General features: G+C 51.7%; 2 protein-coding genes across 10 annotated transcripts in view; one reads left to right on the plus strand and one right to left on the minus strand.

Annotated features, from left to right (window-relative positions):
* SLC7A1 (solute carrier family 7 member 1) overlaps window positions 1–3,058 on the plus strand; it is a 66,464-nt gene extending 63,406 nt beyond the window's left edge. The window contains 3 exon segments of the mRNA NM_001287553.1: window positions 92–258; window positions 752–860; window positions 2,465–3,058. Of these exon segments, the coding sequence (NP_001274482.1) occupies window positions 92–258; window positions 752–860; window positions 2,465–2,568 (380 nt within the window). The 3' untranslated portion in view covers window positions 2,569–3,058.
* A 9,645-nt stretch (window positions 3,059–12,703) lies between these two features.
* Window positions 12,704–22,737, minus strand: part of MTUS2 (microtubule associated scaffold protein 2) — a 589,535-nt gene continuing 579,501 nt past the window's right edge. For 8 of the 9 annotated variants that reach the window (XM_038573372.1, XM_038573369.1, XM_038573370.1 and 5 more), the window contains 4 exons: window positions 21,309–21,407; window positions 20,119–20,238; window positions 17,894–17,991; window positions 12,704–13,624 (listed from right to left, as the gene is read on the minus strand). In XM_038573372.1, coding sequence (XP_038429300.1) covers window positions 13,411–13,624; window positions 17,894–17,991; window positions 20,119–20,238; window positions 21,309–21,407 — 531 coding nt within the window. In that variant the 3' untranslated portion in view covers window positions 12,704–13,410. Of the gene's footprint in view, window positions 13,625–17,893; window positions 17,992–20,118; window positions 20,239–21,308; window positions 21,408–22,737 lie in introns of those variants that run through there. The other variant, XM_038573375.1, reaches the window with a different exon arrangement.

Raw genomic sequence — 22,737 nt, forward strand, 5'->3', positions numbered from 1 at the left:
CCCTCTCCATTGGTTTTGGGGAGACTGAGGATATCTGTGGGGATTTGAAATAAGATTGAATTGCACCTCTCTCTCTCTCTCTCCTTCTTAGCAATTCTTATCATCACCTTCTGCATTTTGGCTGTGCTTGGAAAGGAGGCTCTGATAAAAGGGGAGTTGTGGGCAATCTTTGTGCTTACCATATCTGCACTTCTCTGCTTCCTGGTCACAGTCATCATCTGGAGGCAGCCTGAGAGCAAGACCAAGCTTTCGTTTAAGGTGAGCAGCTCTGCCTGCAGGGACCTCCTGGTAGGTTCCTGTGGTAGGTGCCACAGATCCTGGCACTCCTGCACCCCACATGGGGGTCACATCGCACTGCCAAGCCTTGGAGGTGACTTGGGCATTTGCACTTTAGATTACGCCAATAATACAGCAGTTCAGTGTTGGAGATAAAGTGGAAGTCCCTCTTCTAGTCCCTTCTTTAACAGGCAAATAGCAAGGGAGGAAAATGAGAATAGAGCTCACTTTGACGCTTAGTAGCTTAGAACCAAACTCTCACCTATTAGGATTTGCCTGTTGGGGGTCTGGCTGTGTGTATATATGTGGATTGGGGTGCACTCGCTTCATCCTCCCCATATAAATAGCTCAGTGCATCTGAATTTCAGGGGTGGGATCTTCTCCTAGGTTGCTTTGCTAAATGACTCAAAAAAGTGCCATCCCCCTGCACTCCAACTCCCTGCAGACTTGACACTGCCACCCACTGTCTTTGCAGGTGCCCTTCTTGCCTCTACTTCCCGTCCTAAGTATCTTTGTGAACGTCTATCTCATGATGCAGCTGGACAAAGGCACGTGGGTCCGGTTTGCAGTGTGGATGCTGATAGGTATGTGAGATCACAGGTTTTACTGTGATGACTTCTCTCACTCCACCCCCAGTCCCCGGAGCCTGTGCTGTGCTGCTTATTTTTCTTTCCTGCAGCTTGGCCGGATGCCTCTCTGGTTTCAGATTTCAAAACAAAATGAAAACACATGTAGTCAGCGGTTTCTTTCTCAATAAGGAGCTCCTAGTAGGTTGCGGGTCCTACCTTCTCTTTTAGATACTTTTCATTTTAGTAGCTCTTGCCTGAGCTAGTTATGTCATTGGGCAAGAGTTGAAGGTAACAAGAGTGAGGCTAGGAGTCTGCTGTTGACGAAGCACCAGTCCATCTTCCCACACACGGGAAGGTCTAGACCGTGCCTCCCTCAGCCCAGCCTGCATCTGCCCGCTGGCCCATGTGGGCTGAGGGTGCTGCCAGGGCCTGCAGGATGCTTGGAGGTCACCTGTTGTAGGCTGATGGTGGCCCATCCCCTCGCTGGGTATTCAACACCTGGGACTGCAGGAAATGAACCCAGGCTCCTTCCTGAATGCAGGAAACAGGAGCAGGCCTTGCCCTCACCTCTCACTATCACTGACAAGAGCAGTAACCCCAGGACTGTGTTTCTGCCAAAACCCTCAGCCCTGGGTCACCACGCTTGGGGGCAGATAGCTGCTGCCTCAAAATCCTTCTCTGCCCGCCCCACATTGTCTGCAAAGTGTGGCCTGAAGCTGCTTAGACAGACACCCCCTGCAGAGCCGTTCTGTGAGAGGGTTGGCTCAGTGTGTGATGGTGTGTGATTGGCACGCATTCCTCCAGACTGGGGTAAGGTGCTCATTTCCTGGCAGGGCTGGAGGACACCTGCTTCTAGGCATCCCGGACATGAGCTCCTGGGCTCCAAGCCATTAGATTATTTCCAGGGCTTTCAATGGCTGAACCCTTCTTTTAAAGGCTGTAAGGCCTGCTCTCCTTGTGTCTCTGGCACAAGGGTGGCCTCAGGGCCACATGGGCTATACTCCTTGGGTGGGTGTCTAAAGCTCAGATCTCTGCTCCACCGCAGACCTTCAGTGTCTCCAACACTGGAATGGATTGAACCCTTGTGTTACACACATTTGTGGGCCACTTGAATGCCTCCTCCCATCTGACAGTCACATAGGTAGAGAAAACAGACAGTCAGGACTATGGAAGCCACTCGAATAGCCTGGGGAGCCCTGGTGTCCCCTGGGAATCCCACCCTGGCAGGGCCTAGTCCAATTGCTGGAGTGTCTGTCCCGTCCCGTCCCCACCAGTGACCACACAGCCCCAACCAGGTGGGCAGTAGATGAAGCTGCAGGACCAGTGCCCCTCTCTGGTACCCGGCCTAGCCTCTCCCCGCTCCAGAACTGCCCCAGCGTGAGGCTTTCCAGAAGGCAGTGTGCCTTTCCTGCATATGGAGGTGAGATAGTGACTTTTGTCGATCATAGTCCAAGAGCCCTTTCGTTTCTCCAGACACAAGGTTGGGCCATGAGGGGTGCTTTCTCTGGGTTCAGGCCTGGGACGGGCAGCAGGGAGAGGCTTTCCTGTGGGGCCACATGACGGACCCAGGGCTTCTCAGCCTGCTCTGTTCACACCCGGTCTCTGCTCTTGGCCTACAGGCTTCATCATCTACTTTGGCTATGGTTTGTGGCACAGTGAGGAGGCGTCCCTGGCCACTGACCAAGCAAGGACTCCTGATGGCAATTTGGACCATTGCAAGTGACACGCAGCCCTACTCCCAGGGGTGGCAGCAGCCCGAGGGATGCCCGCAGAGGTCCTGGGAGCACCTCGCTCCCCCCACCAGTGCATCAGGACCCACCCACATCTACAGAGCCCCAATGCAGCAGAAGGTGCAGCTACTTGAAATGCAGCCTCGGCCCACAACCCGTGTGTCCTGCCTAGACTTGCTCCACGTCAGGTGCACCACATCCCAGTCACCTCTGACAGCTCCCTGGTGGGGGCCACTTGGCTGCAGCTGGCCACTGTGGCTCCTGACATCCCTCTGAACAAAGCAAGCGGCTCCCGTCCTCACCAGCTCCGTGCCTGTGCTGCTGTGTCCTCAGGCAGAATGGAGGTCACCTTCTCTTGTTACTTTGAAAAGCCAGGCCTCCCTCCCCAGGGACCATTCTGGTATTAAAAACATCCAAACTCCAGACTTTCAGTAGCCATCTCCCCACTCAGCCCCAGAGGCCAACCGTAGATGCAAGACAAGTACTCTAGAACAGTCTGTCCCCAGCAGTTCCCCAGAGCCAAAGGACAGCAGTATACTTTAAAAAGGAAGAGTAAGACTGGTTTCCTTCTCCCACTCCTGTTCTCCAAATCGCTTCCAGAAGTCATTAGGACTGTAAGCCCTCCCCTACGCCTGCTCCCAGGCAGGGGCGTTGCTCTGACTCTCTGACAGGACTGGGGATGCTTAGTACTAGGGGAAGGTGAGGAAGAAGGGGGCACTGCTGTGGGAACAGGGCAGGAGGGCCGAGGGCCCTGGGCGCCAGGGGATGTCCTTCAGCCATACTCCCTCCACTTGCCGCTTCTGGGATCTCTCACCCACACCCCGGGGTTCCGAGTCACTGGAATGTGGCCCTGTGTGCATGTGGGACTGGCCTTAGATTAGCAGAGCTTAGAGCACTGTTTTCTGTGGGTCTTTGCCAATCACTAAATCCTGCCCTCTGATGCTTGCAGGTCAGTTTCTTGAGTCTTATGAGGTTCTGGAGGCAGGTATCCACTCATTCTGAGGTGATGGTGGCTGGCCCTGACATCATCTGTGTGGCCCCCCTCTCACGTATCATCACACTGAGTCCTCCTGTTAGCGTCTGTGAATCACTCCAAGTTCAACTGGCACTTAGTGTTAACTTGAAAAATGGCCAAGTATTGCTCAGTGTGTTGCTCTGAGCATGGGGTCTGCACACGAGAATTTGGGGTCGTGTTGCTGTCCCTGCCGTTATCTGTTGTCCAAATGTTGGGGTTTGTATCTGGGTTCATCACCCTGCCCCGGACCTCCTGCTTTTGTAAGTCGAGGAGCCAGCTTGGGGCCCTGTACACAGTGTGCTCCCTCCCATATGCTGGCGTACTCTGTGGCTCACACACAACTTTGAGGATGGGGCCCGAGAAAGCAAGAATGCTGACAGAGTCTTCCTTCCAATTAGACTGCGGCTCCAGAGACAGAAGGGCCCCATGCTGATGGGAGGTGAGGGTGGGGGAAGGCCTGTGGACACCCCAGAAAATGCAAATGCTGCTTTTGAAGCTCAGACTCCCATTTCTTCCCTGGTCTTTGACACAAATCTGGTAGAAAGAAGCCTGGTAAGTTGATGGCACTTATCTGATCTCCCTCAGTAAGTCTGGAGAGAATTGCAAGAATTTGTGAAATGGCCAAATGGCAGTGGTGGGTGGAGGGCCGGTGGGCGGGTGGCCAAGGCCCTGAACACCTTGTTTGCTGGAAGCTTTATTCTGTCATTTGTGAATGTTACAGAGGGAAGCGCATAAGAGCCCCAAGTGCGGGTTTCCAAAGAAAGGTATTTAAATTTATGTAGATTGGTGCTGTACAATATTTTGATAAATATTAACTTATTTTGTTGGGGTTTTGGTTGTCTGCTGTCTTAGGGTTTGTTAGCTATTTGTTTGCTTGATTAGTCTGTTATTTTTCCACATAGGCAAAAAGAACTTGAGGGTAAGAGAGTATTTGAGAAAAAGTGCAGGAGAGAATTTTTTTCTTTTTTACTTTAATTCCTTTTTTCTGGCTGAAATTTCTGTGCAAGACAGCACACAATAGACTGTGCATACAGTTGACATTTCAGCTGGCAACATGTATCTTTATACCAACTGACAAGGTATGTTTTCTTGATAACATCCCACAGAATGAGAAGCTCCTGGTGCATCAGGATTCCCCCCTTACCCCAAAGTGGGAAGTGCCTCCAGTAGGCTCGCCAGCTTAGTAGTGAGAAGCCCCTGCCCTGCCACTGCCCCCATTATGGGCAGGAGCCGCCCATTTGGAAAAAGACACCTGAAGGTGCCACAGAGAAATAGTTCTCATGGTCACTGTGCTTTTAGTGAGAAGCTTTTGTGCAGTTGCCAGGGAAAAGTTCTCTGTGTGTGAGGGCGGTGATGTAAAGAGTGGTGTCTGGAGCAAGTCTCCCCACGGTTGATAAGCTTTTTCTTATCCCATTCTTTATTCCTTCCCCCCAAATAAACTCACATACACACACACAGGCACATACACGCATGTGTGCAGGCAAGAAATAACCACCAGAAGCACCCAACAGTTGGCATCCGTAGCCCTCAAGCAAGAATATGATTCTCTGTTTCATGGCTTGGCCAGTATTTTCCTACATCATCAGAAATTCCACACTTCTAGAGACACACACACCCTTTGGAAATGTGTCTGTTTTATCTGTGGTCCAGCCCCAAATACCCACATTGGAAAAGACCCATTTGTGTCAAGTAAGCACCCCTCCCCGCCTCCTGCAGTGTCCCCACTCTGCATGTTTTTGTGACCCCTTGAAGACTCACAAAGACTCAACTGAACTGTGGAGCCCCAGGAGCTCTGCTGAAGAGTGAAGGGTGTGAGGGGGTCTCCAGGGAAGCAGTCAGACCCCGTGGGCCAGTGAGGCTGAGCCTGCTTCTAGGAGGGGGCCTTCGGGGGGATAGTGGGCCTCTGCACACCCCTCAGCTCACCTCCTTTCAGCCTAACTTTGGGCCTTATTTGTTTTTCCAAACCAATAGGGAGATGTGGGTAGTGCCATCTTTCCTAGGGTGTTTTGGAAAGACTGCTAAATCGATATTGTCAGAACCCTCCCCCCCGCAGCTCCCCTACTTGTGGTTTTGTTCCACTGCGTCATTTCTGTCAAGAGATCAGCCTCCTGGCCCCACGTGCTGATACTGGGCTTGGGGTATCACAGGCGTCCTGCCTCTCCTGTGTCCTCAGGTGACTGCAGCGTTCTGGGGGCTTCACCCAACCTGGGTTCCTGCGGCTCTGGCGCGCCCCCTTCTGCACCTTTGGTGCAGCCTGTGCCCATACCTGGATGAGGCACCTGGCCCTTGTTTGTTGGGCTTCACGCATGGCAGCAGGTGCCAACTGGGCCGTACGCTCTCTTCCCACAACTGAGCAGGTGTTCTGAACGGAGTTCTGTAGTCTGCACAGGATGGCCTCTGGCTTAACACCACACTTGCAGCTATGAGCACAGGGTCAGAGGCTGAGTTCCTTGGGTGAGTGTGGACATGCCTTGTAAAGGCCCCGGCCAGAGCGTAGGCAGGCTTATGGGCATTTGAGGGGCCTTGCCAAATGGAATACCTGCTGGCTCGCTCTGTGCCAGGACCCAGCTCCTCCGATTTGCATGTCCCACTTCCACACATCTCATAAAAGCTGATTGTTCTGCTGGCGCCCAGGAGTCATCACCATGAAGACGGGAGTAGGGGATGTTGGTGCCAGGCCCCATTACCGACGTGCTCTAGCACGGATGGAGAGGTGTGTCTGCTGGGCACAGGTGTGGGACACTTGTGTGCTTCTGTGTGGGACTGTTACAGAGTTGCCAGCAGATGGAGCTAAATGTGTTACGTATGACTGTTATGTATAATTTAAGGTATACATTTGACATCATAATGAGAGTATTGTATGTAAGGCTCCTTAGGGAGAGTGAGATACACATTTTGTGGACCCCTTTTTTTTTTTGTAATGAAATGCTTTATCGATCCAGTGTGCAAGAAGCCACATTTCATCACGATTCTTAATGGGTTTTTAAGGCAAAAAAGAAAAAATGTTAACTGACTTTGATAGAGTCTTTTTGTGCCCGTTGCTTCACTGAGTGGCAGTGCTCTTTCAAGAGGGACAGGGACTGGCCAAAGGTCTCCGGGCACAGGTTTCAAGGAACCCTCCTGGATGACCCTGTAAGCGTGCTGAACCGCCGGCTGAAAAACCCACGTGAGCTAAAGATCTCGGCTGTGAAGTCCAACCAATTGACCAATCTCAGGGTATGAGCGTGTCCAGCAGGGTCAGGAAGCAGGGCTAGGAAGATGCACTTGACTTTGTTAAGTAATTAACAAGGTATATGATTTTGTGTTTCTCGAGGACAGACTTTTTTAAGGTTGGGACTTATTTTCCCACTTGAAAAGTTGTAATATATATTTAAAGTGAGTTTCCTGCTTAAGTTGTGCCTTTCAGTGTCGATGGGTCTAAGAAGCACAGAAGGTGATGACGGCAATGAGGGCTGGTTTATTATCAAACCTGAAAAGCTGTGGTTTCTCCAGTAAACTTTTCCTTCTACTGATCATGGAGCCATTAATAAGAGAATTGTGTTTATTATGTAAAATTGTACAATATTTTTTTGCTCGTTTGATGTTCTATTTTTCTAATAGTTTTCTTATAGTTTCTTATAATTGTGATACTAGATTTAGATTTTGACACCCACTGCAAACCAGGCTATCTCTGCTGGCCCCTCCTAGTTTTTATTTTAAGGACAAGCATAGATGTCCATCGCCTTTTAAAAAATGTGAAACTCTGCTCTGTATCCCATTCTTGCTGACAATACAGTATGTTGACAACTCCCTACTATATGTTGTAAAATCAAATTATTTTGTGGTACATTATCTCATGCTTCCGCAAACTCTAATAAATTCTGTATATGGCTTCAGCATGTACAGTGTGATCTCAAGAATTGTAGCAGCTCTCGGCCAGGGTCCTCAAGCTTGTCATTGCCCCCACAGAGACTTCCACATCCTGCCCTTTGCTTCTTTAGTTTCTTCCTGTTTCCCCACAGCCAGATGTTGCAGTGCCTCATTTTCCCTTGGCCACTAGGTGCAAATCCTCATTCCAAGGACTAGCATCTCAACCGGGGAGTCCCCCAGCCCTCATTTAGGATCCTCTCATGCTATCTCCGAGGACCTCTTTTTTCCAGACTTGGCTTGGGTTAGAGCCCGGACGTCTTCCCACCAAAGTCGCAGCCAGCCAAGGACTCAGGCTGCTCATCCCTCGTGCCACGCACACCTCAGCCCCGCACTTCCTCCACAGGCACCGATTGTCAGGGTGGGGCTGGGGAAGGACTGAAGCTGCTCACCCCACCCCACACCCCGCTTGAGGAGGGGAGCGTCCTCTTGCACAGGAGGCAGATTCAGTCCAGTGGCCTCAACTCTCGGCCACTACCCTGCTGTGATTTTGTGATCGCATTGGGAAGGGTGTTGCCACCGCCCCCCCACCCCGACAGGGTCTAACCTTAGCGTGTTCTCGGGGTGGGGGGACACGCTGCGGCCGGCTTCACCCCGAGTTTGCAACAGCAGAATCCGTCAGCAAGTCCTCCCCAGCCGGGTCTCGTGTCTGCGCCCGCGGCGCCCCAGGCCGCAGAGCGCGGACCGTGTGCGGTGCGGCCGGGCCGCAGGCGGGCAGGAGGCCTCTCCGTCGCCCCCAGGCCCCCCTCCCCAGAGCGAGCTCTCCCGTAGAGGTTCTGCTGACAGCCGGCGGGGGCGGGGGCGCTGCAGGAGGGCAGGTGGCGGCGGGCTGGGGCGCGGCGCGCTTAGAGCCCCACCCCCGGGAGCCGCGGCGGAGCCCCGGTCCCACAGCGCCGCCCAGCGGCCGGCAGAGCCCCGCGGCCCCGTGTCAGCCGCTCCTCGGAGCCGAGCCCCGAGCGCGGGGGCGCGATGGAGCCGCGGGAGCAAGCTTTCCCCCGGCTTGGTCCCGAAACCCTTCTGGGGGTTTCACACAGCGGCGCCGGCAGCCCCGAGGACCCTCCGGGGCCCCTCCGCGCCTGGGGCCTGCCCACTCCAGCCCGGCCGGAGGATGGCCCTGTCCGCCCCCCTTCCAGAGGGAATCCTTTGGTCTCCCCAAACTCTGGCTGCCCAGCGGGCCGGGAATGCGGCTACTGAATAGAACGTGACGCCAACAGGCGCCGCTGTTGCTCCTGAGGCCGCTCTTGGGCCAACTTGGTCTCCGCCCGATCCCGAGTCGGGAAGCGAGACGTCCTGCGGGCCGGCCCCTCCCGTGGATGCTCCTCTGCGCCTCGAGGCCGGTGGTGGCGCGGCGGGGACGGGAACAGCCCTGCCACATCAGTTTGGGCGCGGTTAAAGCGAGAAACCGCTCTGCAGGCAGCAGCAGTGCCAGAACAGCTTGCTCGGGGGGCCAGGAGTGGGTGCCCCGGCCTGTGCCCAGGTCACGTGCACCAGGGGGCCCAGCTGAGAGCTGCACACCGCCCCACCCCCGCTGGCTGGCGGCCCTGGCGAAACTCGGCGGGGTGAGGGCGGCGAACAGGCCTGCACCTCCTGAGCGCCTCTTCCCTCCACGCCGACAGGGGAGAATTATACTTGGTGCTCAGAAACCCCAAGTGTCCTGTTTTTGTTTCCAGACGTTTAAGAGAAGCAACCTGGTTTTTTTTTGTTTTTTTTTTTAAAGAGATTTAGCAAATTTAAGTGAATGAACTCCCTTTAACAACCAGGACAGCATACAGCATACCAGCCTTCCGTGGTTTTTTTTTGTTTTTTTGTTTTTTTTTTTAAGTATTGGGCCCAAACTCTCCAGGGCGCAGGACCCTGACTCTTGATCACGGAAGCTGTGACAGCGTGCAGGACAGCGATGCTGCATGTGCCGCATCAGCCACGAGAAGAGCATTCAGCTCCAATAGCAGGCGGGTGGTTTCAGCTTTGTTTCTACCTGAGCTTAACTCCTCCATCGCTCCCTTCTTGATGAGATGATCCACCTCTCCCATGCGGGGGTGGTGGGCTGTACCAGGGTCCTGGGCACACTGGAGGTGACAGAGTCTCCACCAAAGATCTCGGTCTGCTGCAAGTTACCCTGTGGGAGGGGACGCAGTTCTCTGCAGACAGGAGGAAGCCGGCGCTTAACCCCTTTTCCTGCACATGCCAAGGGGCGAGTCACCAGTCTGCTCTTGGGTTAAGTGGAGGTGCTGACCTGTACCTTGTTTACCTCATGTGTAGGGGGAAGGACAATGGAAAGTGGTTATTATACAAGTGGAGGGCACAAGACACCCCAAACGACACTAATAGGTTGGGACAGGTTGACAAGGAAATCATTTAGTAAACACATAGTCATTGTCAACAATCTGGAGGTGTGGGTGATTCAGAGGGGATCTGTAGTGTTCCTCTCAGGTCCTGAGGTGACTCGAAGTGATTTGTCATCCACAAAAGTCTCTTTGTTCAGCTACTGTTTGTGGGGCAGGCTTGCCTAAGTCTCAAGTTGTTTCCACTCCTATATGCCCTGCGAAACCAGCATGGAAAGCTGGCCACACTGGGTCTCCCTTGTAACCCGAAGAAGGGGCAGGCCCATGTGGACATTGCAGTGTCAGGCTGGACAACCTGAGGCGGGTGAGATGGGGGCAAGTGCTTTCAGGTAGAAGTGAGTGTCCTGGCTGCACTTTGGGGTATTCTAGGGAGGCCTACAGAGCTTTCCAGGGTCCTGTGTTCCCTGTACCCCATTTCCCCTGCCCCGTTGGAGGAAAAAGCTCATGATAAGGACCTGCTTCGACTGTGGGCATTGTCTGTGATGATCCTGATGGGATTTAGGGCACACCAAGCTCTCTTTGCAGTAGAAACATACACCTGTTTAGGCCTGAATGTGAAATCGATGGGGAAAGGACTGTAGTCCATGTGTCGTGTCCTTTGGAACTGAGTCTAGCCCGCCCAGCCTCCGGAAGATGGCCTAGCAGAGTGGAGCCTTGATGCTCTCTGAGGTTCAGGGCAGAGCTGCTGGGATCTGGGCTGGAAGACAGCTGCGGGACCCCTGGACCTGCTGGGTCTGGGGAGAGTGGGTCTTGGTGAGTGACAATCAGCTGACACTGGTACCTGCAGAAAGGGAACGCAGCCTGCAAAACACCTCCCTGCTTCCCTGCCTTGGATCCCCAGCAGGGGATTTCCTGAAGCCTGGGAGGGCCAGGCTGACAGTTACATCAAGTGCATATCACAGCAAGTCCCTCAAGTTAATTTTAATATGCTTCAAACACAAATATGTAACACAGAAACTGTAGGGGCCAGATAAATAATGTGTGACCCCATTCAAATAATCACCATGTGTGCCAGCCCGTCAGCCCCCTCCCCTCCCCTGAAACCCGCCCCACTCACAACCTCATTCAGCTTGTGCTGGGCAGGCAAGGGTGGGTGCAGGGCACAGTCAGGTCTCAAACACCAGGAAGAGGCTGGTGAGGTTTGGTGGGTCTGAGGCAGGTGGGGAGGCTGCAGCATCTGGATGTGGAAACCACTCCAGCCCGAGGGGTGGATGGAGGGAGACTTCCATGTTAAGAGGTCCCAGTTCTAATGGTGTGTGTGTGGCGGGGGGTGGGTAGGGTGGTGAAGAGGGGGCTCAGCGGCTGCCAGCCCTCAGGTTTCAGGATAGGAGCAACCCATGATGATGAAGGGATGAAGCCAGGGCAATGTGGGAATTAGCTCAAGTACCCAAGGGCAGGGCTGGTTAGGGCAAAGCTTTAGTCCACCTAGTGAGGGGTTACTTAGTTCTAACATCACTACGACTTTGACTGCAATAGGCTAACACACTGTAGCATGTTCTAACATTAACACTGAAATCTGTATTGCTGTGTAACTGCATTTAGCAGGTGTCCTTATGGAAGCAGTTCCTAAGGGGCAGAGCCGAGCTACTGCCAAATGACTGTTGGCAGGTGGTGCCTGCTAATAGAATAAATACTTGTGTATTTAGTCAACGTGGCACGATCTACTCTAATGGAACGCCCAACTCAATATCACAACATCATGCAGAGCCACTAAAGGAAAAAAGACATGTCTCTTCAATGAGTATCTATCGTGTATGTCCCGAGGATGGGCAAAGACCCTGGGAGGTTTGCTAGAAATGAGATGTACCTGAGGCCAGCAAGCCCAAGCTTGACTCATGCCAAGAATGCAGACCAGGCCTGTCTTCAGACTGGCTGCACAGGTGCCCAGCAGGCAGGGCCGCGGGCAAGGTGGCCCCTCCCGTGGGTCGTTTCTTCCTGGTTCCATGGCTCCTGGCACAAGGAGCATCCCTGCATGAGTCTGCTCGCCTGGGGCATGCTCAGAGGCAGCCCTGGACTCAGGACTATCACGAGAGGCCATCAGGAAAAGGTGCAGGGTCTTTGTCACAAACAGGAAACAAAGGCATCATTATCGTCACCATCATTATCATGTCAACTGTTAAAAAACTGTGTCTTTCTTTGTGTGTCATGCTCCTACTCTTCCACAGCACTATAGGGAGAGCTTTCACATTCTAACTCTACTATTTCCGAGACAAATGCCAGTCCAGGGGCCAGGGACTGCTGGCTGACCGTTTCATTGGGCTCCTCTGTTTGGAAGAACCTCCTGGGCCTGAGAAGGGACCACTGTCAGCTGTGGTACTGCTTGGTCATGGGGCAGAAAATACACCTGGCTTTGTGGGAGGTCATGTGATGATCGAGCACAGCTGCAAAGTGATCCCCCGGATGGAAGGGTCAGTTTTCTGGAAGCCCCTGCAAGAACCCCTGAGCCATCTCAATGTACAGTTATGGGGTTGAGTTATAGGACCAAACTGATGAGGGGGGATGGTTGTCTATGAAGTGGGGGCCTGAGGGTCATATTTTGATTTATAGAATTTATAGAATCACATTGGAGCACACCACATGGGATGCCAGAGGATGCCTTCCTACTCTGTGCTCAATCAAGATACAGATCCTACCAGCAGTTTTCCTTCTGGAGGACAGAGCGCGGATGGTCTTGGCCAGCTCCAAGGTCATCCTCACCCTCACTCCAGAAGGTTATGTTCTTCCATATTTTCCCAAGGGTGTAGTAGCTTAATGATGGATTCTAAGATGTCACTTAGGAAAAAAGCAAATCTTGTGTTTACAAGACTGTAGATGATTCACTGTCGTGAGAAGCATCTGCAAACCGCTAAACCCCTCAGGATTTCCCACTGCTATCCCTTAGGCACTCACGACAGGAGTATTAATAAGTAAAACTTGCGAATGGAATAATAGTGACCTCACATCATGTTGACTAAGAAGCTGACTGTTCCAAAGGCAGTTACTGTTCACAAATCGCTGGTGTTTGTGTTAGAGTACCACTTGGTGGTAGGTTGAAAGGCGCTTCTTCTCTATCTTTTTTTTTTTTTTCCTTTTTCTATTTTGGGTAGAAATATTCCTGGGAAGCTAGATAGAAATGCATTTTCATATCCCAATAATTCTTAGGCACAAGTTAGAAAACTGCTGACCTTCACCAAAATATGTCAGCACTTCATGTTATAAAAAATGCAATTCAGAACCGCTGCATGTGTATATACGTATATCTAAATATACACACATATCGGTGCAGTACACAAGGATTATTCAATGTATATTCAAAACTGAGCTATTTGTAACGAACCTGAAATTCTGCAGTGAAAGTTCATTGCTCAAGAACAACTGGAGTTTCTTCCTTTCTTTTGGCTCTAACTACGGTCAAACGTTTGCACATCAGACACTACCGTTTACACTTTCCTAAGTGCCAACACCAGGACAGTCTTATATGAGGATCAGAAGAGGACTTTGCTTAGGATGCAGCTATGCAGCTACTGAGCATGCGCGCAGGGCCAGCCCGGTCAAGACTCCGTCCGTCCGTCCGGGTGGAAGCGCTGGGTGGGTCATCTGGGCGTCGCGCTGACTCTGGCGGGCGAGGAGGGCCCCGAGGAGGAGCCACGGTAGACGGGGGACGTGGGCGAGAGTTTAACCGGGCTGGTTGGGTCCCCAGTTTGGAGCTTCCAAAGCAGCTCTTCGTTGGTTCGGCTCAATCTCTTCTTCTCCTGGGTTTCTTTCTCCACATATTCCTGCAGGTTGGCATTTTCCTCCGACAGTTGTCTGCATGGGGAGAACAGGAAACAATCAAGCAGCGATTCTGCTGGAAGGCAATGAATTTGAGATTCACTGGGCCAGGGGGGTCGGGGCAAGGGAGGAGGCTGCAGCCGCCTGCGGGAGCACGGGGACCAACGGGACCACAGAGACCAAGCCCCATGGGCTGAAGTGTGATTTCCATGCTTCACGCCGACACATCCGTTCCCTCACAGTCCCTCTGCCCCATCAGGGGAGGCCCTAGCTGTCCCCCGGACAGAGCAAATGCTGAAGGCAAAAGAGGAAAGGAGGGAAGTGGGGAGCTAGTGTGCGTGTGCCGCACAGGAGGCTCAGAGATAGTGGCCATCAACCATAAGGACAGCACAGGGACAGTGCCGTCAGCCCCAGGATGCCTCCTGGCCTCCCTGGCCCTGGCTCGGGTCCCCGTGAGAGCAAGCGTCTTCCCCTGCTGCACATGCTGATCTGTGCATCTGCCTGCCTGCTGGACCGAGAGCCCTTGAGGACAGGGGCCAGAGCCGCTTTCCTTGAATCCCCAGCATCCAGCCTGGCGTCTGGCACACAACAGATGCTCAATTAATGGTTGTTGATAAGGGATGCTAAATGAAAAAGGGATCGATGCATCCTGCGCTGTCATCAAGTGTGAGTTGCTTGCTTTGTTGCATTTTGTATAAATGAGGAACTGACAGGGATGAGTACACAGGCATTTTGTAGCTGCACGGACTCAGCCCAGGAAGCCAGCTCACTTGGATAAAGCCTGGACTTGCTCTTTGGGCCAGGTGCCTTTGTGATTTCCAGGGGAGGCATGGGCTGGGGTGGCTCAGGTTGAGCAGGGTGGGTGACAGACCTGCTGCCCTGGCACAGTCTCTCCTGTGAGCCTCTGGGGTGGGAATGAATGCCAGCACCACGAGTTCAGTTGCGGAGGTAATGTGTGTATGTGTGTATATGTGTGAGTGTGTGCAACTATATGTGTGTGACCTGTGAGGGGGTGGGCACACAAGAGTGTGCATGCCAGTGAGCATGATCGTGCAAGTCTGGGAGCATGCACACTTGTGTACACCTGTGGGTGACAGGAAGCACAAGTACGTATGTGAGTGTGCGTGTGCATCACAGGGTGACATATATGGATCCAAGAAGGAGTTCAGTTCAGTAAGGGGTCAGGGGACAGGCAAGGGTCCCACAGAGAGAGCTCTATCCTCATGGACAAAGTGCAGGCACACCTCATTTTACTGTGCTTCATTTTACTGCACTTTGCAGATATTTTTTATAGGCTGAAGGTTTGTGCCAGCCCTCAGTAGAGTACGGTTACTGGTGCCAATTTTCCAACAGCATTTGCTTACTTCACATCTTCACGTCACGTTTTGGTAATTTTTGCAATATTTCCAACTTTTTCATTATTATTATGTTTGTTATGCTGGTCTGTGATCAGTGATCTTTGATGTTACTACTATAATCGTTTTGGGGGTCCACAAACTACATCCGTATAAGATCGCAAACTTAATCAATTAATGTTGTGTGTGCTCTGACTGCTCCATCGACCAGACTTTCCCGGTCTCTCTCCCTCTCTTTGGGTGTCTCCCTATTTCCAGAGACACAACAATATTGAAGTTAGACCAAAGAATAACCCTACAATGGCCTCTTAAGTGCTCAGGTGAAAGGAAGAGTTGCACTTTCTCACTTTAAACCAAAAGCTTAGTGAGGAAGGCATGTGGAAAGCCTCGGTAGGCTGAGAGCTGGGGCTTCTTGTGCCAAACATCAGCTAAGTTGTGGTGCAAAGGAAAGATTCTTGAAGGATATTAAAAGTGCTGCTCCAGTGAACATGTGGAGTAGAAAGTGGAACAGCCTTACTATTGATATGGAGAAACTTTGAGTGGTCTGGAGAGAAGAGCAAACCAGCCACAACATTCCCTTAAGCCCAAGACTAATCCAGAGCAAGGCCCTAAATCTCTCAATCTGTGAGGGATGATAGAGGTGAGGAAGCTGCAGAAGAAAGGTCTGAAGCTGGCAGAGGTTGGTTCCTGAGGTTTAAGGAAAGAAGCCAACTCCAGAACATAAGGTATAAGGTGAAGCAACAAATGCTGGTGTAGAAGCTGCAGTGAGGTACCCAAAAGGTCTAGCTAAGGTGATTCATGAAGGCGGCTACACTAAACAATAGATTTTTCAATGTAGACAAAACAGCCTTCTGTTGGAAGATGATGCCATCAAGACTTTCATAGCTAGAGAAGTCTTCAAAGGACAGGCTGACTCTCGTTAGGAGCTAAAGCAGCTGATGACTTCAGTTGAAGCCAGTGCAAATTGACCATTTGGAAAATCCTAGGGCCCTTCAGAATGATGCAAAATCTACTCTATCCTCTATCAGTGGAACCACAAAGCCTGGATGACAGCACATCTGTTTACAGTATGGTTTACTGAATATTTGAAGCCCACTGTAAAGATCTGCTGCAGAGAAAAATGATTCCTATCAAAATACTACTGCTGACCAACAATGCACCTGGTCGCCCAAGAGCTCTGATGGAGACTGGCAAGATGAATGTGGTCTTCATGCCTGCTGACACAACATCCATTCTACAGTCCATGGATCAAGGAATAATTTTGCCTTTCAAGTCTTATTCTCTTTTTTTTTTTTTTTTTCAAGTCTTATTCTTTAAGAAATACATTTTTGTAAGCCTACAGCTGCCATGGAGAGTGATTCCTCTGATGCATCTGGGCAAAGTCAATTGAAAACCTTCTGGAAAGGATTCGCCATTATAAGATGCCGGTAAGAACATTCATGATTCATGGGAAGAAGTCAAATTATGCACATTCACAGGAGTTTGGAAGAAGTTGGTGTCCTCCCCCCCACCCCCACCCCATGGAGGACTTGGAGGCGAGAGGTTCAGGATGTCAGTGGAGGCAGTAACTACAGATGTAGTGAAAACAGCAAGAGACCTGGAAATCAAAGTGGGACCTGAAGATGGGACCACATTGCTGCCATCTCATGATCAAACTTGAACGGATGAGGGGCTGGTTCTCATGGATGAGTCAAGAAAGTGGTTTCTTGAGATGGAAATCACTCTTGGCGGAGATGCCATGAAGACTGTTGCATTGACCACAAAGGATTTAGAGTAGTACATCAACTTAGCTAAAAAAGCAGCAGCAGGGATTGAGAGGATTGACTCCAGTTTTGAAAGAAGTTCTACTTGTGGGTGAAATGCTATCAAACAGCATTGCACACTACAGAGAAATATTTTGTGAAAGTCCATCGATGTAGCAAACTTCATTGTTGTTTTAAGAAATTGGCACAGACACCCCAGCCTTCAGCAGCTTGACCCCCACCAGTCAGTAGCCACTGATAGTGAGCCAAGACCCTCCATCAGTAAAAAGATTTATGACTCGCTGAAACTTTGGATGGTGGTTTGCATTTTTCAGCAATAAAGCATTTTTAAATTAAGGTATGCACATTGCTTTTTTAGACATGATGGTATTTCACACTTAGTAAACTATAGGATAGTGTAAACCTAACTTTTATATGTACCGGGAAACCATTCATTTGGGAAAAATTCATGTGATTGCTTCATTGCGATACTTGCTTAACTGCGGCAGTCTGGAACTGAACCCAAGGTCTGCCTACGAGCTCCAGTTGGCTGATCAAGCCTAAACACTGCTTCACTCTACTCTGACAGCAGAAGGGGGGACCCCCACATCCTTCCTTGTAAGTTGGAGCACATCAGAGCAGGGGATGGAGATGGGAACAGTGTTACTCAGAAGATCTGCATTCGACTACACAGCTTCACTGGATTGTTCACTCCCTGCCATCCCCTGGCCAGGGCCAGCTCTTCATGGCCTTGGGCAGGCTGGCCCAGGATGACAGCTCAGCAGCTGAGGGCCCTACACAGGTCTGTGCTGTGAGCTAACAGAGCACAGGCTCAGCTCATGGCGTTTTTGTCTTTTGCCTGGGAATATCTAGCTGGCACTCCTCCAAACCCCCCAGAAATAAAGCCCTCCATCTCCCAGCTGCACTGGAGACCTCTCCTGCACACATGAGCCAATTTCACTCATTTGTCCCCAAGTGGGGACCACTGATATGCAGAGCCAGGCACAGGCCGGGAGGTCCCAGTGGTGTGTTTTATTCTTTTTTTCATATGTGAAATGCCAAGAGCCTATGTGGGAAAGCCTCACAGCACAGAGGAATTAGATAAATTGGATGCTGGACAAGAACAGAGTCCCCAAAGAAACTCAAGAGCAAAGCCACTTTGTAGGTGACACCTGATTTGTTAGGCTCAGACACCCAGGCCCACCTACCTTGTGACAACGGTGTTCTGGTCAATCCTTGCTTTGAGGTCTTCATTTTGCTGCTGGAGAACTTGGATCTTTTCTTCTAGGATAATATTCTTTTCCGCCTACAAAGGACGCAGTGTTAAGAGGTTCTCAGCAAGGCCATGACAAATATAGAAGGCCAGTGCCCTTGGCTTCTGGGCTTTGGAGGATTATCAAGAACATTGCTTTGTGGGGTGCCTGGGTGGCTTGGTGGGTTGGGTATCCAACTTTTGATTCTGGCTCAGGTCATGATCTCAGGGTCCTGAAGTGCACCCCACACGGGGCTCTGTGTTCCATGTAGAGTCTTCTTGTCCCTCCCCTTCCCCCTCTGCCCTTCCCTCTGTTCATGTGCACATATGCTCTCTCTCTCTCTCAAATAAATAAATAAAATCTTAAAAAAAAACAATAGTGCATTGCAAATTACAATGGGTTGTAAAATCAAGTTAGATGTGAGTAGTATTTTTAAAAACGAAATAAAACAGAAAATACCAGAGTGCACTGTATGTAGTAAAAGTATTATTGTTATACATATTTTAGATATAAATATTTTTTACGTATATTATACAATGTGTGTGTATGTATATGTCCGGTTTCTGTGTAGAATACATTTCTTCCAGGGCATGCCCAGGCAGTCAAAGATGAGCTGTCAGAGATCAGTGAACACCCCTGGGTCCTAGTTTGGCTGATGGGTCCCCTGGTTCTCCCTGACGGTCAACTGAGCTGCATCAGCATCCCTGCCCGGCATGTATGCACAATAGGACATTCTGAATTAATGGAGGGATAGAAATACAAATAATGTGGACACATTTTTTCCTTCTGAGAGTATGACCAGCCAGGAAGCCAAAGCCTGAGATGGGCTTGGAACATGATCAGAAAATAACATTTCCCCTGGTTGTTATTCCCCTACAATTTATGCTTTTCTCTCTGTGTGGCCCCTAGGGACTTGCAGAAGCACAGTTCTACTCTAAGATAAATTCAGAAATAAATTATTTTTTGAAGAACAAATGACAAATTCACTATTGGGTCGTCAATCTTTGAGGAAAACTGTTGCCCTTCCACGAAGAGGACCAGGAGTCAGAGCCAAAGGGCTGGACTCTGTCCCAGCTTTCCAGCAGGGCACTTCCCTACAGCCTTCATCTTTGCTCCCAGGAAATGGGAAGTGATTAAATTGGTTCTTTCTGTATGCCAGGAAAGGTTTCTGGAAGGAGAAAGCATGCAGGCCTGCAGAATGTCTGGAACGTGGCTAAAAACATCTGAGTAAACCCTAAGATTTGTGGGTGATCAGACAGCTGAATGCGGATTGTCCGGCCTGGAGGAGGAGGAGGATCGTCGGTCTCCATGTGGGCCAGGCAGCGTGGCAGGACTCTGACACTGCTGGGAAGCTCTGGGCCATTGGGAGGTGCCACATGGTCACCATTGCCTGGATGCTGGTTACTGACAGACACACGGCAGGCTGCCCCCACCCCACCTGATAAGCACCTGTACAGTATGAGATGTCTGCAAGAAGTGGAGGTGCCAGATCCAGCAGGTAGGCCTAGATCAGCCCCTGGCTTAGGAAAACCAGCTTCGAGGGATATTTCAGAAACAAGCAAGGGACTTTAGAAGTTAGCCAAGATGATTAATTACTAAGACGGCAAGTTAAAGATCTGCTGGCTGGGCTGAACAGGAGGCAGAGGGCTGTGAGAGCCGGAACGTGGAGCACTGGGCCAGCACTCCTACCTGGGCCCAGCCACTTACTGGCTCTCCTTACGCCTCTGCCTAGGCCTCCATGTGCATCTGCGACTATGAAAGGAGCCTCCCGACAGTACTTGCTCCAGGGGATGGCTGTCAGAGTTAAAGAACAAACACATGTAAAGTGCTTTGCACCAAGCCTGGCACACCTCAGTGATGCTCCATTCATACTGGCTTACCACCTATCGCCTGCAGGGAGGAGGGAGGAAGGAGCACTCCCCCAGGGGAGGAGTGGCAGATGGAGAATGGAGGCGGGAATCAGGAGGGCTCCCCAGTTGTACAAAATGAGGCCACCTCAGATTCCTTATCAGAATTCCTGGCTTCCTAAGAAAGATCTTGAGACTCAGCCATGGCATTTTCAGGTGTAGGCAGTGGACAGGGAAGGGTCCACCTTCCGGATGCTGTGAACAGCATCTTGCTGACAGTACGGCATATCATTCAGGTTCCTGGGGCTCTCCCAAGCACACAGGCTGACTCACCAGTTTTTCCAGCTCAATGATCTTCTTTTCCTGCTGGTGTATTTGCTGATTCTTCATCTCTAATACCTGCTTCAGACTCTTCATGTCTTCTTCCAAGTGCTGATAGGGAGCCAATGCAATCTACAACAGCAGAGAACAAGAGCTATTTACCAGGGGTCCCAGCAAAGTCCAGGATCCACCAGTGCCATGAGTTCAGCTAAATCTAGCCTCCTGTAACAAGTTTCCCAGTAGGCACGGGGGCGTGAGTGTGAGCGCACTCACAGCCTTCTCTGATAAAGATACGCATTGGTTTCCCACTGGAAATGCTATAAGAAATCCAGCTCTCTGGGGAACAAGAGAGGTAAAGCCATCACCCACTGAAGAGTCTGGATGCTGGGGTGGCAGGATGCCACCAGCCCATCCCCAAAAGGGAGCTCTTGGGGTAAAAAAGAGTAAATTCAACATTGGCTTTTAACATTGACCCAGACTACTTGGTTCAACAGACACATTGAGATTTACAGGTCTCCCTCGTACCCAGGCAGAGCTGGGCAAGGGGTGGGGTAGGGGTGGGGTGTATCCTTGTGTAGGAAATGAGCAAAGTGGTTTAAAAAGCAGAAAAGGCATTTTAGGGAAAGAAATGCTACAGTAAGGTTGCCAAATGTAACAACAGCAACAACAACAAAACATAGGACATTAAGTATGAATTCCAGATAAAGCACCTTTTCTTTTTTAAGTATAAGTATTAGATGGGATACACTTATATAAAAAATTCACTTATTTATAATTCAAACTGACCTGGGTGTCTTGCATTTTATCTGGCAATCCTCCCTGAGAGGGAAGGAACTTTGCCAGCTTTTCTGGAAAACACTCCCCTCAACCTATTAAGACAGGCATGGGTGGTGACTCTTGCACCAGCCGACCCCCAAGCTGGGGGGGATGGAGGGGAGGGCGTGCGGGTCGCGGGGGCTCGGGGGCCGTGGCTGGGGCGCCGTGGAATCTGGCGAGAACACATCAGTGGAGAACCCACAGCTGTCCTTGTGTCAGGAGAGAGGTGCTGACAGGGACATGTCCTGGCCGGCCGTCACTGCGGCAGCGGATCCACACAGAGGTCCCGTCTCTGGGGGAGACTGCTGAGGTGACTCCCGGGGTGGGGCCCCTGTGGGAGCCCGGAGGCCTGGGGGGGCCTGGGGGGGCCTGGGGAGCAGGACTACCTCCAGCTGCTCCTCGGTGTTCTTCCTCAGAGCCTCCTCAAAGCGCCTGGCGCGGTCCCGCAGAGACTGGCTCTGGAAGGTCAGCGTGTCCACCTGGTCCTGGAGGGAAGGACAAGAGGCCCGGCTCGGCCCAGCTCGGCGCCTGCAGACACTGTGGCCCGGGCAGCCGGCAAGGGACCGCCGCCCACCCCACAGGTGGCCGCTCTCCACGGGGCGGCGGAGGCTGCTGAGGTCGCCAGGCCCCGCCGGCCCCCGGGCTCCGCAGGCAGTGCCCTGGCGGGAGCGGGCGAGCTCGGGTCCCCCCAGCAGGAGGCCGCTGGCCTCGTCCCCCCCAGCTGCCGTGGAGGCGGGAGGCAATGCTGCCGTGTCCCACCTCGGGGAGGCCTCGAGTCCCTGACCTGACGAAGGACAGATACCCATTTCAGAGAACTGCCCTGGTGAATAAACCGTTGAACCATCCCTGACTCCCCTCTCTGCCTGAGACCCCTCCTGTGACCACCACACACACTAATTTGGGGTCAGTCATCAAGTGCTGCCAATTCCACCTGCCTAACGTCCCTGGCGTCCGCGAGCTCCCTGGTCCCTGTCCCTCCAGCTAAAGTTGAGGCACGCTGCTGCTCCTTGCTGGACCTGACGCCGGGCTTCTAAGCCTTCTGCCCTCACGCTGGAGGCAGGGGGAGCTTTCTAAAGCGGAACCGAACCCATCACCCCCACCATGTTAAACCCCATTGGCATGAAGATGAAGTGCCCACTTGACACAGTGTTGACATGCCTCCTGCTCAGCCCCTCTGGTCTCCCAGCTCCGCTCTCACTGCTCCCCTCCCCACCCCACCTTACCTTCCAGCTCCCCCCTCCCTGCTCACTTCTGGCCTCCCCTCAGCCTTTCTGGGCCTCAGGGCTGGACTGCATATCTCTGGCAGGAGCTGCCATGTGAGCGGAGTCTTTTCTCCCATTTAGACTCTCCGCCCGGCTAGACCCCCAGCAGCTCTCTGTGTCCTCACTGACCAGATGACGGTGTGTCCAAGGAGGAACCATTTCTTGCTCCTTCCCTGGCTGCCAGGGCAGATGCATCTACACTCAACCTCCCTTGCAACCCCAGCAATGCCCGATCACTGCAGGTGAGCAAAGGATGCCGGGCAGGGGGCTTTCTCTTGATGCTCAAGCACAGTGAGAGATGATGCCTCATTCATGCAGAATATCCCAAAGGTCTCCATCCAATGACACCACTTCTGTGACATTAAAATGGAGGGACTAAGGTCTCCCCAAGAGCTCTTCTGGCCAAAGAAACAGCTTCATCCCCCTCGTATAAAGGCCTAGGTGCTGTAAATCATGTAATCCCACATAAAAACACTGTCATGTATGAAGTGCTGGCTTGCCTGCTTTCTCCCTCTCATCAGAGGGCCTTGTTTTGCAAACCATCCTTGGCAGG

Source organism: Canis lupus, chromosome 25 (assembly GCF_011100685.1).
Source record: "Canis lupus familiaris isolate Mischka breed German Shepherd chromosome 25, alternate assembly UU_Cfam_GSD_1.0, whole genome shotgun sequence".
NCBI lineage: Eukaryota > Metazoa > Chordata > Mammalia > Carnivora > Canidae > Canis > Canis lupus.